Source organism: Falco rusticolus, chromosome 11, assembly GCF_015220075.1.
Source record: "Falco rusticolus isolate bFalRus1 chromosome 11, bFalRus1.pri, whole genome shotgun sequence".
Classification (NCBI taxonomy): Eukaryota; Metazoa; Chordata; class Aves; order Falconiformes; family Falconidae; genus Falco; species Falco rusticolus.
Genome location: NC_051197.1, coordinates 19,680,835 through 19,696,441, shown reverse-complemented (window position 1 = coordinate 19,696,441; position 15,607 = coordinate 19,680,835). Strand labels below are relative to the sequence as shown.

Genomic DNA, 15,607 nt, shown 5'->3' with positions numbered 1-15,607 from the left:
AGACCTTTAATCCTCCTTCCAGTTATCTACTCCGGCAAAAGTTGCAAGCTGTGATGTACACGTGGCTTTTGTGCAAGCCGTATTTTCTTGAATGTAGATCTGTTATTTCCATTTCTCTTTCACATAATATTTTCCAAGGCAATTTAGGAGGTAGTCGACACTACAGTCTGGGACACGGTTGCAGCTGTTTTGTGCTAGTCTTGATTCAGGGGGAATCCAGAGGACTCTGTATTCAATTTGGCAGCCAAACTGAAAATGGGGAGGAAAAAAGCTCTAAACAACTAAAATGAAAAAGGAACGATTGTTTGTTTTACTTTGAGGAAACCCCAAAACTTAACATTCACATAATGTGGCAGATGTGGGCTCAAATCCTTTTTTCAAAAGATGTTTGAAGCTAGGCCTCCCACAATGTAGAACACTTTTATGTTTTAAATCAAAAGTGCCTGAAACAAAATATTCCAGAAGCATAAAAACATGTAATCCTAGCATTTCTATTTTTTGTCGCTTTCAGTTTGACCTCTGGAACTGATTTTTTAAATTTTTTTTTTCAAATAAATGATTCACCAAAATAAATTTGCTGAATTCTTGTATGGACACGTTAGCTTATGTGGGAGCCAAGATGGGAGAGAGAAGACTAACACACAGAGGGGCTGAAGCATGACAAAATGTATGTCTACTTCAGAAACAGTGAAAGGACTAGAGCTGGGTATATACTCAGAACAGCCGAGTTCATTATTCCTTGCCTTTTCTAAAAAGTGCCTAGGAATGGTGTAATTATGGCAAGATAAAGTCACTTCTGTTTTCAAAAAGAGTATCTGTAAGGAAGAGAGAGTCTGCTGTAGGTGTGTGCTTTGCTTTCTAACAAAGGTTTGGCAGACCAAATAGTATCCATTGCTTTGTATTCTATCTATTGATAAGTATAGGTGGAATTGCTTGTTTATCTTTTTTATTGTTGTTGGACACTTACCTAATGGTTTCAATGACTTTTCCCACAATAAACCTTTAATACTTTTTCTGATGATGTGATTGTTGATTGTACTATTTAACTCACATTCCCTACCTTAGTTCCTTGCTTTCACGTTAAATTAGTTTACAATTGTTTGCTCTGGCCTGATTTTGACATCTGCTGGACCAATTACCTGAATGATCAAAATCTTTCTGAATCTCAGGGCATTGTTTTCTTTGTTTGCTTTTCTCCATACTTAGGAGGCTTGAAGAATTTATGACGTTTACCAGATTTCTAAATTTACATCACATTTTATTTAGGATTTTTTTTAAGGTGAAGTTACTGAACAGTGCTTAACATTGACAGTAGAGATAAGTAATGTCACAACTTGTTTTAGTTTAGTTGCTTAGTTTCAGGCTCTATAAATTCCAAAAGAAACGGAATAAAATTCTTCAATAGAAGAAATTACGGCAGGTATGGAAAGGAAGAAAGGACCAAGGAAACGGCTGGTATTCTGACACAGAATCCTGAATGGGTAGTGTGCTGGAGTGCCTGGGGAAGGAGATTGGAGCAAGGATGGGGAATTTCAAGGTGTAAAGCCTGAAACTGCCAGGGTGGAGGGACTGGGCTAAGAAGCATATGTTGGTTGGGGGCTTTGATATGTCATTGAAAGCATGTCCCAGTCCAGGGCTTGTGCATCAGGTCTAAGATTGCTGAATTGAAATGGCCTTTTATTAGTTGAGGAATAGTGTGTGGGTTCATAGTTCCTGCCTCTGGAAAAAGCGCTGCTGCCACCAGTAGCTGAGCTGATATACAAATGTCTGTGCAGAGGTCTAAAGGTCCTGATGCTGCTGGGAACTGTTGGAGTTTCTGTACGATGCTGCAAATTTCTGCTTTTCCAACTTCTTTTCCTTCTTAACCAGACAAAAGCGCATATATGTGCTCTTGCAACTGAACTCAGAAGCTAAATTACGCCAGACCTTGGGCTGCCTGGGCAGCTGCCCCGCTCCCCTCCCGGGGGTGCAGTCTGACCCTGCTGCGTTCCGGGTTGGTCACGGCGCTCGCTGTCCCGAGGTGGCCAACAGGGCTCACCCAGAGAGAAAGGCGAGCCGAGCGCTAGCGGCCAGGCACGCGTGTCTGCGGGCTCTCCCCCGCCCGTGGCCGCGCCGGGAGCTGCAGCGGGGCGCAGGCTGCCCGCAGGCGCAGGGTGGGGGGCTCCGCGCGGAACGCGCTCTCCCCGCGGCCGCAGCCTTTGTTTCTCGCTGGGAAAATCCCTTGAGAGCAAACCCCATCCGCCGCACACGCCGCAGCCGCAGTTCGGACTTTGCCGGGCCGCTGGAGCCTGTTTTGCGGGCGCCAGCCGCCCCTGTGCGGCCCCTGTCCCGCAGCGCGCCCGGCGGTGCCCAGACCCCTCCCGGCGGCGGCGCGGGCTGCGCCTGGCGCTGAGGCGGCGGCACCGCGGCCGTGCGGAGCCCCCCGCCGGGTGGCTGCGGGAGGGCGGATCCGCCTGCCCGCGTCCCGCCGGCCACCGTGCGGCCCATCGGCCCGATCCCGCCGGGCCGCGTCCCCGCCCCGCACCGTGCGAGCGGCCGCGCTGCCCCGGTGCCGCGGGAGGGGGGCGGGAGGGGGGCGGGCCCCGCGCAGAGCCCCGCCCAGCGGCGCGCGGCCGGCCAACGGCGGCCCCCGGCCGTGGGGGGGCGGTGCCGGGAGCGGCGGCGACCCTGGGGGCGGCGGCGCGGTCCGCGCGGTGGGGAGGGCGCTCCATGGGCAGCGGGCCGGGTGTGCGGAGGGCCCGCGGCGGCCCGGCTGCTGCCTGCGCTCGGTCGCCGCGCTCCGGTAAGGGCTGTCGCTGGCGGAGCTGGGACGCGCCGCGGCGGGCGAGGCGGGGGGGAGGGGGCGTCGCCTGTTGCCGCCGGGAGGAGCCGCGAGTGAGCGCGGGGCAGGGCGGCCGCGAGCGGACGGGGGAGCGGGGGCAGCCGGAGGGCCAGGCGCCCCCTTCCCGCGCCCGTCGGGGCCCCGGTGCGGGCGTCGCCCCTCCGGGCACACCTCAGCGGCCGGCGGGCTCGGCGGAGCGGTACCGGGCGGCGGCGGGCCCGCCCCGCCCCTCACGCGGTCTCCCGGTGGCGCCCCCGCGGCCTCTGCCCGCTACCTGCCGCGCCGGGCGGCCGTGGGGAGCGCGGCGGCGGAGGCCGGGCGGCGGCGGGAATGCGCGGCGGGGGCAGGGCGGGGCCCCGACCCCTGCCTGGGGTGTACGGGAGCGGCCCTGCCCGCGGCCACGGGGCTGGCGGCGGCCGAGAGACGTGGCCCCTTCGGGAGCGTCTTCTCCCCCCGCCCCGCCGGGGAAATTGTGCTGGGAGAGCAAATTTCTGGAATATCTGGCGCTTTTACTTTTTTTTTTTCCTTTTTCTGTCGGGACTGGCAATGGCTCGCTCTTAACCAGAGGAGTCTGGAGGCGGTTATAGAAAAGCTGGTGGACGCTTCTCGTTTTGGAAGCCAGAGTCTCCTGAAGAAATATGAAACACGTCCCAGTAATGAAAGGCATGTGTGCTGTGAGGGAGCCCCCCGCCCCCGCGGGCGGAAGGGTTAATCCTTGCGAGGGAAAGGTGCTTGTGCCGAGCTGCAGCCCTGCTTCTGCTGGCGCTTTGCAGTAAAGGCTTCTCTCCAGATTTCCCCCATTCGGAACCCTTTGGCGTAACTTCGGTAGTTTTCAAAGCGGTGGTATTAGGGTGCTCTTTGTTGCTCATCTGAATTTAAAAATAAATAAATAAATAAATGCAGTGGTTCTAAAGGTGGCATGAGAAGTGCGGACTTGCTACGGGAACAGGTCTAACACATCGTGCTGCTTAGAATTGATTCTGAAGCTGGCCAGACTTAAAAGAGGCATGCCTTTTAAATAATATGAAAATCTCCGTCCCGATATAAATAGATATCACGCTTGTTAAAAGGAGAGAGGGTTATGTGGCTGTTTTTGCTGTAATTGCAAGGCGGAACTGCAAAGTAGCTTTGTAGCCATGAGAATTACATGTGGGAACAGAAGAAACTTACTTAAACATTATGTTTAATGTAAACCTCACTTCAGTCTATTTGAGGTGTTTGGAATTGCTTAGTTATCTGCAATATTTATATGGTCTCATGTGTGCTCTTATAGGTACTGACTTTAAACAGTAAACAGAAATTAAAGCAGTTAATTTGCGTTAAATTCTGAAGTTTTCTTCCCCCTCCCCCAGCACAGTCTCGGGAAGCCCTGCCAGATTAATTACAAAAACAACTGCTGTGACCACGTTTCCTCAGATATTTTTAAATTGCAAAGTGAAATAAAGCAGCAATAATGGAAAAATAATTGAAGTGCATTAGAACAAAGCCTGTTGAAATACATAGCGGGAGTGTTTATGATGTTAAAGGTTCTACATCTTCAGTTGGTCTAAAAAATTGCAAACATATGCAAGATAACCTGTTTCAGCCTGCGTTTTTAGTTTAGAAGTAATAACTTTTATTTTTTGCTAAAAATAGTCGAATTTGGGATTTTGCTGCAGATATGTCTGCAACCCCAGTTAACTTTTTAGCTGTCACGTTCCACTTCGGGGTTTTTTTCCCTGTAGTGTTGACCATATAGTGTAAACATCGAGAATTTCTCCTGGTGTTGAGAGAATAATAGCAGGCATTGTGTGAGCTGCTGGAACCATACCTGACTCTGCCACCTGGAGTTTGCTGCTTTGAAATGAATCGCTTAACCTGACATGGGGAAGTCTGCAGTAGCATTCTTTTTTTTTTTTTTTTTTTTTTTTCTCTGAACGAAAGGAATGCAGGTAGTTGCTTAGTTATACCAGTATCATCTCCCCCAAATCTGTGCATTTCTGTGGTGGGACTTTTAAGGTGTACTAAAGCAGAGCAACACCCTTCAAGATAACTGCACTGAGACTTGCAGATGAACTTTGATTCTAAAATATTTTTAAATCTTTTCACTTTTCTATGTCTTTCTTTTGATTGCCTTCCATATTAAAAAATAGCAGGCTGAAAAAGCCCATATAAGTTCTTTCAGGATGTTTTCCTTTCTGAGACAAACTGTGAAAAGCCACAGTTTCTTGCTCGGCACAATCTACACAAAGAAAATTCATCCTATCAGATCAAGGCTGTCTATTATCTTAAGAGACAGGATGCGAACAGAGCTTGGTGGTTGATGCGAGCAGGGATATTGCTTATGGTCTATATCACATCAAGTGTTTTTGCAGTTGTATTCAGTCGTAGTACATCTAATGGTAAAGAGCAAGTCTCGAGGTAAATGTAAAAAAACATGTTTCTTAAGCTTCCAGAATAAATATTCAGGGAAGAAGCTTTTCTCATGAAATGAGTGTGCATCGTAATTAGCTTTTGAAATTATTTCTGCATACCATTGATTTTTATGCACACTGTATCTGCTGTACGAATTTAAATAACTTCAAATAGTCAAAAACCTTTATAATACTTCAGTTAAGCATTGTAATGTAAAGCAGTATCATCTCAAAAGAAGTTTTGGATCATGTCAGTACAAAAGTATTACATAATGTGTATTTCTACATTAATGAGCTTTTTTCTTTCTCTTCCATCTCCTTCTCTCCCCTTAATTTTTAAGGGTTTCATCTTTGGCTTGTCAAATGGACAGTAAGCAACACTGAGTGTTAACCGTGAGAGCTCTATAAGCACAGCGGCTGCTGGGATGTTGCGACAGAACGGTGGAAGTAACAAGCGTGGTTTGGGATTAGCCCGACTGTCTACCTCCAACTTCTTCACCATCTCTAATTCAGGAAATTGGGGAATGGGGCGCAGCACCAAGAGCAGCTCTCTGAGCAGCATTAGCTCCAACTCTGACTGCTATGATAATCCTGTTGTGGATCCGGAATACATCATGCAACTGGTGAATGATGTCAGAAAATTTGCAGATGTGCTACTCTATTTGAAGGAAGCCATTCTTTCAGAAGGTGTGTCAGTTGTTCTTAATTCTTAGACTTTCTGAAATTGTCACAACTCCATTCATATGCCTTTACTGTGGTTATTCGCCCTTGCCCTTTACCTTCCCCCTTTATCCTCCCTTTCTTCCCCCTTCCCCTCCCCCAGCGTGATGATGACGGGAAATGGTGGTAGTTTGGGTTCTCTATTTCCTCATCAGAACACTGTGCAATCTGTTTCATAATCATAACAAGGGAAAATAGGCTTTTAGCAGACTTCTAGGCCGCTGCTAGAAGCTGGTGAGACCATCCCCTAATTCGTTTTTAACCACCTGAATGTTTTTTATAATTCCAAAGAATTCTGTTAATATTTTGGGTATGTTTGAGTCTTCTAGGCTGTTTTGGTTTGGTTTTTGAAAGTCTTATATGCCAGCAGTTTGAGTTTTAAGGTAAATTGTAACTCGTAGCACTTTCTTCCTCTACGAGGTAAGTGTTTACCATCTTCTGCCAGCAGGTGGAAACTGCAAATTTTCTTGCTTATGGGGAGTGTATGTTATTGTGTGTTGCTGCTCCTTTAGGGAAATGTATTAGTCCATTTTTGGTCATCAGCAGGAAAGCTTTTTATTATATTTCTACAGAAATGTAGAATTACAGTGTTAATAGCTGAAATGACATCCAGAGCAGTTACGTACAAGATGGCCTGAGGGCTGAGCATTTGTGTTTCAGGTGAGTCTGCACACAGCTGAAATACCTCGGCCAAAAGGTGTGAGCAGATTTTAACAGAACAATAATTTCAGACTAGTGATCACTTTGTGTCCATAGTGGTTTTCCTGAGCACACAAGATAAGCAGAGTTGCTTGCGAGGTGGGATGTCTGGTGCCTACTAACACTGAAATGGGCATCCTGTAGGAAGGGACTATCAAAATAATGAAGTGTTGCAGTTTGCTACGCAGCAGTTGTTAATTAAGGTTCAGTTTAAAACTTTGGACTCAGAAGATCTGAAAAACTAATATGAAAGATAGGAATTGTCATCTTGTTTTATGCTATGTTATGGAATTAATTGGTGAAACAGTGTTGTTCATTTAAAAGATTGTTAATTTATAAAGGAGAGATGTTTGTTTTCCACAGTTGGGAGTGTTCTTTTTTTACCTCTGTCCGCAAAAGTGTCTCATAATATAGTGAATTCTGTGATATTGGACTTGCTTGCTGCTGGATGGAGACAACCTCCTAGAAGCTGCATAGTTTGGATTGCTTTTTTCCATCTTATTTGTCTTTGGAAGTGTTTACAGTTGTCTGACCAAAAATTAACGAAAACTTACTAAAGTGATTGGGCGGATTTCTTCCATGTAAAATTCTGGCTTGTAATGCTTGTAGAGTACCCCCATCCTGAAATTAGTTATATGAATTATTCCAAGGTGGAATCAATTGCAGGGATAGGAAATCAATTCTTTCCTTTTTGGACAGCATTTATCTATTAACTTGATGTAGATTTTATTGAATAGTAAAACTTTGCTCTGAAGTTTATGAAATGAGAACTAAAAATGAATTTAGCTAGTAGCTACAAAAAATAATTTTGATGCGTATACGTTGCGTATATCTACAAGCAATTCAGAGGTGGCAAATTTAAGTGGTGCAGTGGGCTTGCGGCAGTGAGCTGTTGTATTTGCCTGGCAAATGTTCCTAGAGCCTGCTGTAGGTCTTTCAGCTTCTGACCACTATTCCCTCAGCTTCTACATCTACTGTTAGTCGTCGTATTGCTGCTTTGGCAGACCTGTCTAAACTCCCTTTGTGTGCACAGTGGCTTCAGTCTCGACACACAGCTCCCTTTTAGCCAGGGCTGGCCAGTCTGCTGCTGGGGTCTGCATCAGTAGGTAGGCTGGTTCCAGTGGGTGCGTGCCGTGCATTTTGTACCGATGGTTATATTCCCTGCTGTTCTTATCTGAGCTGCCTTGGAAGAGCCTAACAGTTACTCACCTACAGTTCACTTCACATTCTCCTGATGTAGTGATACTATCTTGGATGAAAAATCTAAGCTGTTTTGGATTGTAACCTGTATTCATGTCTAAACTAGATTGTAAGTGCCTTTGCCTTATAGACTGTGTTTTGTGCAGTACCAATGCAAGTCAATATGTAACCCGAAAAATAAGCTGAGATCTCTTTTAAGGGCAGTGTTATATAACTGGTTTTCTGTAGACTTAAAGGCTATTGCTCTTTGCTTTACTTATACTAATATAATTTAATTTCTTACAGTAGTCTCATTGTCATAATGCTGAATAAATTTTGGCTACAACTTTTCAGTAAAGGTAAACCCAGGATTGTAACGTTATTTTCAGACTCTCACCTAACAATGTTGTATAAACTAAAATCTAAAACACTTGGGATCTCCTTGCTTGGCACCAAGTAAGAAACTTGTTTCTTAATGATACTTCACATAAAAACCCCAAAACATCTCCACCCTCCACCCACCTCCCAACCCACCCCCCAAACAGCCCACTCCAGACCCACAAACAAAAAACCCTCTGAATATAACTGCAGAGATGAAAGGTTTGTCAGCTGTTTGGACATGAGGGAGCTGCAGTTGCCTCTTGTGTGGAATGAAAAAACATCTGTTCCATACACTTCAGTTCTTGCTGTGTTTTTTTAAATTCCCTTTTGAATGTAGGCATTGTGCTCACTGGATATAACTATCAGTTATTGGCAATCCAACTTGAGGCATAAGATCAAGATACTTTATCAATGTCCTCGTTAAAGAAGAGGTCTGAGCATTTTTTGAACCCACATCAATGAATGTAGTGCTGTTTCGCAAGAAATTTTTTATTTAATTCTACTTGATGACAGGCTGAACTTGTAGGGGTTGAAATGCAGAGTTAGCGCAACAGTCTCCTGGTACAGTTTTCAGTTAAATTTCCAGATGAGTAGAATTGTATCATATGGCTGATATTAGTGAGGATCGTTGCATTATCATCATCTTTTTGATGACTGAAAGGTCATCTTCATTTGTAGCGTTTGTACTTTCTGAGGTCAGAGATAATTGAAATACGTTGAGAAGACTGAAAATAAGTCAATCACCTTTCTGATAAGAAGAAAATTAAAACAGTTTCTCAGAAATCTCTGCCTGGAAGCCCATACTTGAGACTGTATGTTGAATTAATACCTCGAAGACTCAGATCATTGCCTGCAATCTGTGCTACTCTTAAGACTGTTCATTTCAGTTTTCAGCTTTTTTGATGGCATTCTGTACTCTTCATGTAACTTGGGTTTAGTTGTTATTTCTCTTTTAATGTACACCTGAAGTACAAACTATTAAGACATAGTGGCTTGAAAGGTGGTGAGTTTTGTCTGTGTTTTGCGTTCCAGTAATAACTTTTTAGCTATAGGTTGAGAGTGTGAGATTAATTGTTGCCTTCAGCTTGCACTCCTCTTGGAAAACTAGGACATGCAGTGAAGTACAATCTAAAGGCTGGATCGATCTGTGATCTTCAGAGGTAGTGGCACTCCAGAAGTAGATTCCATGGTAGAAAATGTTTTGGGGTCTGAGAAGTTCTTTGCCTCCCACAGAGACTTGCTGAGGGCTTAACAGCCTGGCAGTAGTATTGAAAATTCAGAAGTATTTAAAGCGTGTGAGGCATACTTAAGGTAAATCCTGTAACTAGAAGAGGTTAATTCTTGTTCCAAAGCAGGGGTTTAATGGGTCTACAAGTAAGCACTGTTGAATTTTGAGGCTGGGTGACTTCCACATGCACAATATGGCCTCCTGGAGGACAGGAGATAGGGGGCAACTGCTATATACTGTCCTATCTTTTCAAAAGGTAAGAATGCCTATACCTCATAGAAATTGTATAGAAAGCACGTAAGCCACTCTTGTGGACAAACCGTGCAGGAGCCACCTAGCCACCTCTTCTATTAGAGAATTCATCAGTTCAAAAAAACTATTGCTTATTGCATAGATATGCAAAGTTGAGACCCTATTGAAGAAAATAGGTATCTATGTATGAGATTGGTGACACAATCCGTGTGCTGTTACGGCATATAATAAATTCCACTGTTGCTTTAAGCAAATGGTGCCACTGTGTGGTCTTTGCTCAAATCAGATTCATTTACTCAGGTTTAAAAGGACCATACAGAAGAATATTTAAGACATGATCTGAGTTCCTAATTAGAAGGTATTTTTACTCAGTGTTTCACGTTTAAACAGTAAATAGTAGCTTTTACTTGTTTCACATCAGAGATGAGGGAAACATTCCTGTTTCTCTGGTTTGAACATAGTTAGCTACTAGTTTTGTGTCATCTGCTATTTGTTATTTTTTAAGGAATGTAATGTATGCTTCATACTGTAAGGTTTGCCCTTGGGACTGTGGGAAAAATTGTGTTACATTATGAATAGCTGTAAGGGTAAAATTTGCATGTGGTTTAAAAGTGCAGGAGTAATTATATTTTAATATATAAGCTTCTTGACTGTACTTTAGCATATATTTTGGAATTATTGCTTGCTTTATCACAAACTTTGAAGTAGTCTTCAAAGTGTGATATTGTGTGCTTCATGTGGGTAATTCTGCATCCTTTTCATGAGCAAAACCTCTTTTCCTCAAGTTCATCTTATCTTCAACTAATGTTAATTGTAGCTTATTCTTAAATGTTGATACACACTTTTTTCCAGGTATTGTAGAAAACGGAATAGCAAGATGAAGTTCTTACCTTTCATTGTAGATTTGTCCTTGAGGATCAGATTTTGCTGTCTGGATTCCTAGAGTTTGAGACCATATTTTTTTTTTTTTTCCTTTATTTTAAACTAAAGCAGAGGTAAAAATACTGGTGAAGCTGGATGGCCTGGTCATGAATGTTTTCATCCTCTTTATAGTAGCACCAATACTTTCAAAAGGATCAGGAATGCTGCCTAACTTGAAACGTATCAGGTCCTTATTTTTGAAGGATAAGATATTCAGCCCAGTGAGACAATTTTAAAGGTGTGTCAGGTTAAATAGTTTCCTCAAAATAAGGAACTTGTAATCTGCAGTGACTTCAAAACATTGTTCTAGCACCTTGAAGACTGGTATTAATTGCATGCTATGCTAAAAGCCAGAAGCTCTCTACTGAATATAGTGCCCAAGGGTCAAAGATGAATGATTTCTCTTTAGCCCTTCCAGGCCTGATAATATGTGCTTTTTTAGTACCGTCCATATTTTCAGTATGATTAACACATTGTAGTATTTTTAGCATTTGACTTCTATTTCTTTATTTTCTTACAGGGTAAAATATTACTGTCCTTTTTTTGAGGTAGTATTTTTTGAAGTCAGTTTGCCCTGTTTTGCTAGGGAAATCTGAAGTTCATTAACTATTGCAGTGAAGATTACAGATTGAAATTATGATAATTTATAATGCGAAGTATAATTTTGCTGTTTGTTCTTTATTCCCATTTTGATGTCTCTCAATGAAAGGTGCTGTCTTTGATACACCTTAAACTGGATGTATTTACCTGTCTAATGACACCTCATCGTACAAACGCCTGATAGGTGGCAAACTGCTCTAAACAAGGATCTGATAGTGTTTGTCTTGCTTTTCAACAGTCTCTGGAAGGAATGTTTTGGGGGTGGGGGTGCTGTAGTTGGTTTTTTTGAGGGCAGTTGGACTGATTTCTTTTTTTGTGGAAGGTGATGCAGGTTTTCTCTTGATAGTATTTTCTGTCCTAAATAAAAAACCTTTATGGGAGAAGGGAAAGTAAAATGCTGTCAGGGCAGCTGACTTCCAGGGACCGTGAGAACGTAGTGATTACCAAATGTGTAAACAATCTGCTTGTGAATTGATTAAATGACCTTCAAGAACCCTTGGAAAAAGGCAGAGGAATTCATTTAAAGCATAGCGCATTGTTTCTTTTATTCCACATAGCACAAAAAAAGGGGAAAACAAACTGTCTAGTAGATAATAAATCCTATTATAGAAATCACAACATTTGAGGATGTTGACAGATAGTCTGGAGTAGAATTTTAATGTTAATAACTTCCAGGATCTACTGAAGTGTTACATACTTGTAATACCTGAAGAATAATTCTGTAACTTGCTATTAAAATACAACCCTTTTTGTGCTTTGTAGCTCTACTCAGGCTTGGTCCACAAGGAACTAACTGCATGTTTTAAATGTATTAGCCTGTAATAACATTGCTCATCCTCTTGCTGAGTCAAATAAGGTGTTAAGAGGTGAATTCTGACAATTTGTATTTGCTGCTTTGGATATTGCTGTTCCCATAGCAGAGTTGGCAGAAGTGACGTGAGCCATAGTAGCAGGGAAGCCAGGACTAAACCAGGCTGGGGCCAGTGTCAGGCAGCTGGAAGGAGCAATTTATGAAGGCGCTGCTGCAGAAATTACAGGTTTTTCTTCCCTACTAACAGCTGAATTGATGGTACAGTTCTGTAACTGCTGAAAATATGTAAGATACGTCTAAAATTGTTGTTTTCTTATTATAAAGCTTGTTATGTTTAGGTCTGTGTTTTAAATGTGCTAATAGTGTATTTCCACAGCAGCTTAGAGAAGAAACTTAAGTGTGAGTTGCTGTGATCTCACCACTCCTTCCAGGCACTGGCAGTAGTTCTTCGGTGATTGCGTATCAAGCCAGTTCTGGGGGCAGATCTGCCTGAAAACTACTCCTAGGAAGAAGGGAACTAGTTTTCAGCCAGATTAGTTCCATGCACTGACTGTAAGGTGGTACAGCAAAAGAGGGAGAAGGCGGCTGGCAAAGTAACAAGTGACCAGAGGTTAAAATGGAACAACAACCTATGGAGGAGGATCTGGATGGAGTTGGTGTGGCACTCCACTCTGGCATCACTGCATCCACTGCTAAACCCTGTACCAATTCTTTTTGTCTCCTCTGCTGAATGCAAAATTTGACTGGGATATATGAAGGAAAGGGGGTGGTGGTGGTGGTGGAGGAGGGAATGGAGAGAACAGCAAGCAGAAAATGCCCTTTGATGGCAAATTAATCAGCTTTCTTAGCTCTGAGCTTTTGGCATACTTGAATTCAACAGTCATCTTTTAAACTTACCTTCCTAAAATGTGCTTCTTATATGCAAAGACATATGTGCTTCCAGTCTTTCTGACCTGGAAATTCCGTAGTACACCCTTTCACCTATCTCCAAGTAGTAGTCACTTCTAAGTATTGATTCTGCCAATTTGAAATTGAAACTGTTCTTTGACAAATATGAAATAGTCTTTCAAGCAAAGAGATGTAAGAACAAAGGAAATACCTCCTTAAATTTTTTTAACAAGTAAAATTATTGCTAAGAATCCAAAGCCAATGGTAGTGATTTTTACTTTTTTTTAACAGCTACTGATGCTTTTTACAGCAAAAGTCAGAGAGGAAAGTAATAGGCATGTAAACTGCTTCTCTTGGTTGACCACATCAGGCCAGAGACCTCCTGGTCATTTTCCCGTACTTCCCTTACTTTCACACTGTCCTTCCTTCCTAGTCTCTCTCATGAGCAGAAAGCACTGAGATTTATGGCTGTGAGTCCAGTTCCTGTCCAGTGGCAGATTGCTCAAACTTGAGAGGTTCTGCGAAGAAAGCAGAAGCTTTGTGTACTCCAGAGAACTCTGTCCATAAAGGGCTAGTGAAGCCTGAACGAAGGCAAGCCCACAACAATCCAACAAAGTAGTTCACAGTCAAAGTTTATGGGAGATAGCCATAGTTATGGAACATGGTTTTCCTCAAAAATGTTACACTTAAGCTGGGAGAGAGAACTTGCCTCCTTTATTTCCATTTCACTGCAGATCATTCTGCAAAGTGTTTTATCCAAGCTTCTTGTTTTCTATGAGCCCACCATCTTGCAGGCTTTTGTTAGGGAGTCTTGGACACTCAGATACTGTGACCAGAGCCAGAGGAGATGGGCATTTTCTTCTGCTTTGCAGGTTTGCAGTATTAGAGCGCTGCTTAATTAATCTGTAGTCATGGAACAATTCTGCTGTTTCTAGTACTCTGAACAAGCAGAGGAAAAAACCCAACCTCCTCTTGAAGTCCAGTTCAAGCAAAGCTGTGCTCTTCATAGTCAAAGTGTAAGCTGCCTGTTAAATGCAGGTTGCTAACATTGGATAGTAAATGCTGTTTCTTCAGTTTCGGGGAAGACTGAAGTTAAATAATAACTTAGTGGACCAGGAGATAAGTTTGTGGCTGATAGTACTACCCCTCCCCCAGTTGCATACTCCGCATTCCTTCAGAACAAATGTTCACTTGTTGCTATAGTGTCTAAGATCAGCAGTCAGGAGGGGGGTGTGTGTGTCTTGGAGGCCTGTGAGTGTTTAAAATGTAAAATCAACCCTTATGTGCAGTCCGGATATTTTTATTGACTTAATTAGCATCTCTCTCTTTGGGAAAAGTGAACTATTTATAAGAGAACACAGGCATTTTCCATTTTTATGTTGCTTTTGAAGTCCAAAAAAATGTAATACAAGGCAAAACTGCATTCTTCCTCCTTTTGCATTTCTGATGTACAAAAGAATCTCAAAATACTTAGTCTGAGCTAGTTTGTTAATTAGAATTACCTTCACTTTCCATCACAGCAGCTAGACGAATGAAACTGAAATTACAAGATTAGCAAGATGAAAGGTAAGTAGTGAGGAAGAGGATGAATAGTCAGATTTTCATTTTTGAATGTAAATGTAAAGTTAGGCCTTTCAACAACAAACATTCTTCTAATATTGTTTGCAGCTTAAGAAACGGGAACACCTGGACACAAAAACTTGTATCTCTAAGATCTTGGCCCCAACACCTGAAAGATAAGATTTGGTCCATATCCAGGCTGAAGTCTTCTGGTTCTTAACAGCAGTTCCTGTGTACATGTAGGAGCTTTTTTGTTTAGAGGAAACCCTTGCCCTAAAATAGTTTCCTACTCTTGGCAAAATGTATTACAGTGTACCCACAAAAATATATATATATATTTTATTTCTCTGATGCATCAGTTTATAAAGTTGCAACATAAACTAAGGACATCAATACAAGTATTTTTTCTATGCCTAACAGCATAGAGTTATGAGTTGTGACTGTCATCTTAATGATCTTGACTTCATGAAGATTTCATAGACTAAATCATTCCTTTTCAACCAGTTTCATTGGGAGTGTTTCTTCTTTCTATTTATGTAGCAAGGCCACAGAACTGAAGCTGATTTGTTTCTTAATTCCAAGCAAGTGTTCATCTAATCTGGCAGTTGTGGTGGTTTGGTTATGTTAGGTCTGATGTCTCACATACTGGAGTTAGAACTGCATGGCAAGGGTAGGAGATGGGATACAAAGCCTGGGCTTGATCTTCATAGGTAGCTGTTTCCCGTTTTTAATGAAAATGGGGATTTATGGGGCTTATTCCTTTGTCTCGCTAAAATGCCCCTTTTTATAGAAGATTGAGTGACTCATGTAAGGCTGTAGAAAAGAGTTACGTTTGGGTTAAACATTCATCTTAATGACATTCATTACAGAGTAGTGTAACTGAAAAACATAGAACTTGAATTTTTTTTTTTTGTAGAGGCTGTGATGTAGCTGAAGAAAGTTTTTTTTTCTTTTTTACCTTTTTTTCCTGTTTACTGTTTAAAAGTACTTTCTTGGGCTAATTTTTAAAAGTATGTATGTATTCCTATTTGCCAGTTGTGGTTCTTTATTTTGGAGACTGTCAACTTAAGACGAAGGTTGGCTTATCATGCCTAACTCTTTAGAGTTGTTCTGTGTTGTGACTGAACTGCTTCAGATACTTGAGCAAGTTCACT

At 42.4% G+C, this 15,607-nt stretch overlaps 1 protein-coding gene across 1 annotated transcript in view; it reads left to right on the top strand.

The window, feature by feature from the left end:
- Positions 1-2,669: 2,669 nt before the first annotated feature.
- ARHGAP29 (Rho GTPase activating protein 29) overlaps positions 2,670-15,607 on the top strand; it is a 53,401-nt gene continuing 40,463 nt past the window's right edge. The window contains 2 exon segments of the mRNA XM_037404132.1: positions 2,670-2,782; positions 5,556-5,901. Coding sequence (XP_037260029.1) covers positions 5,640-5,901 — 262 coding nt within the window. The 5' untranslated portion in view covers positions 2,670-2,782; positions 5,556-5,639.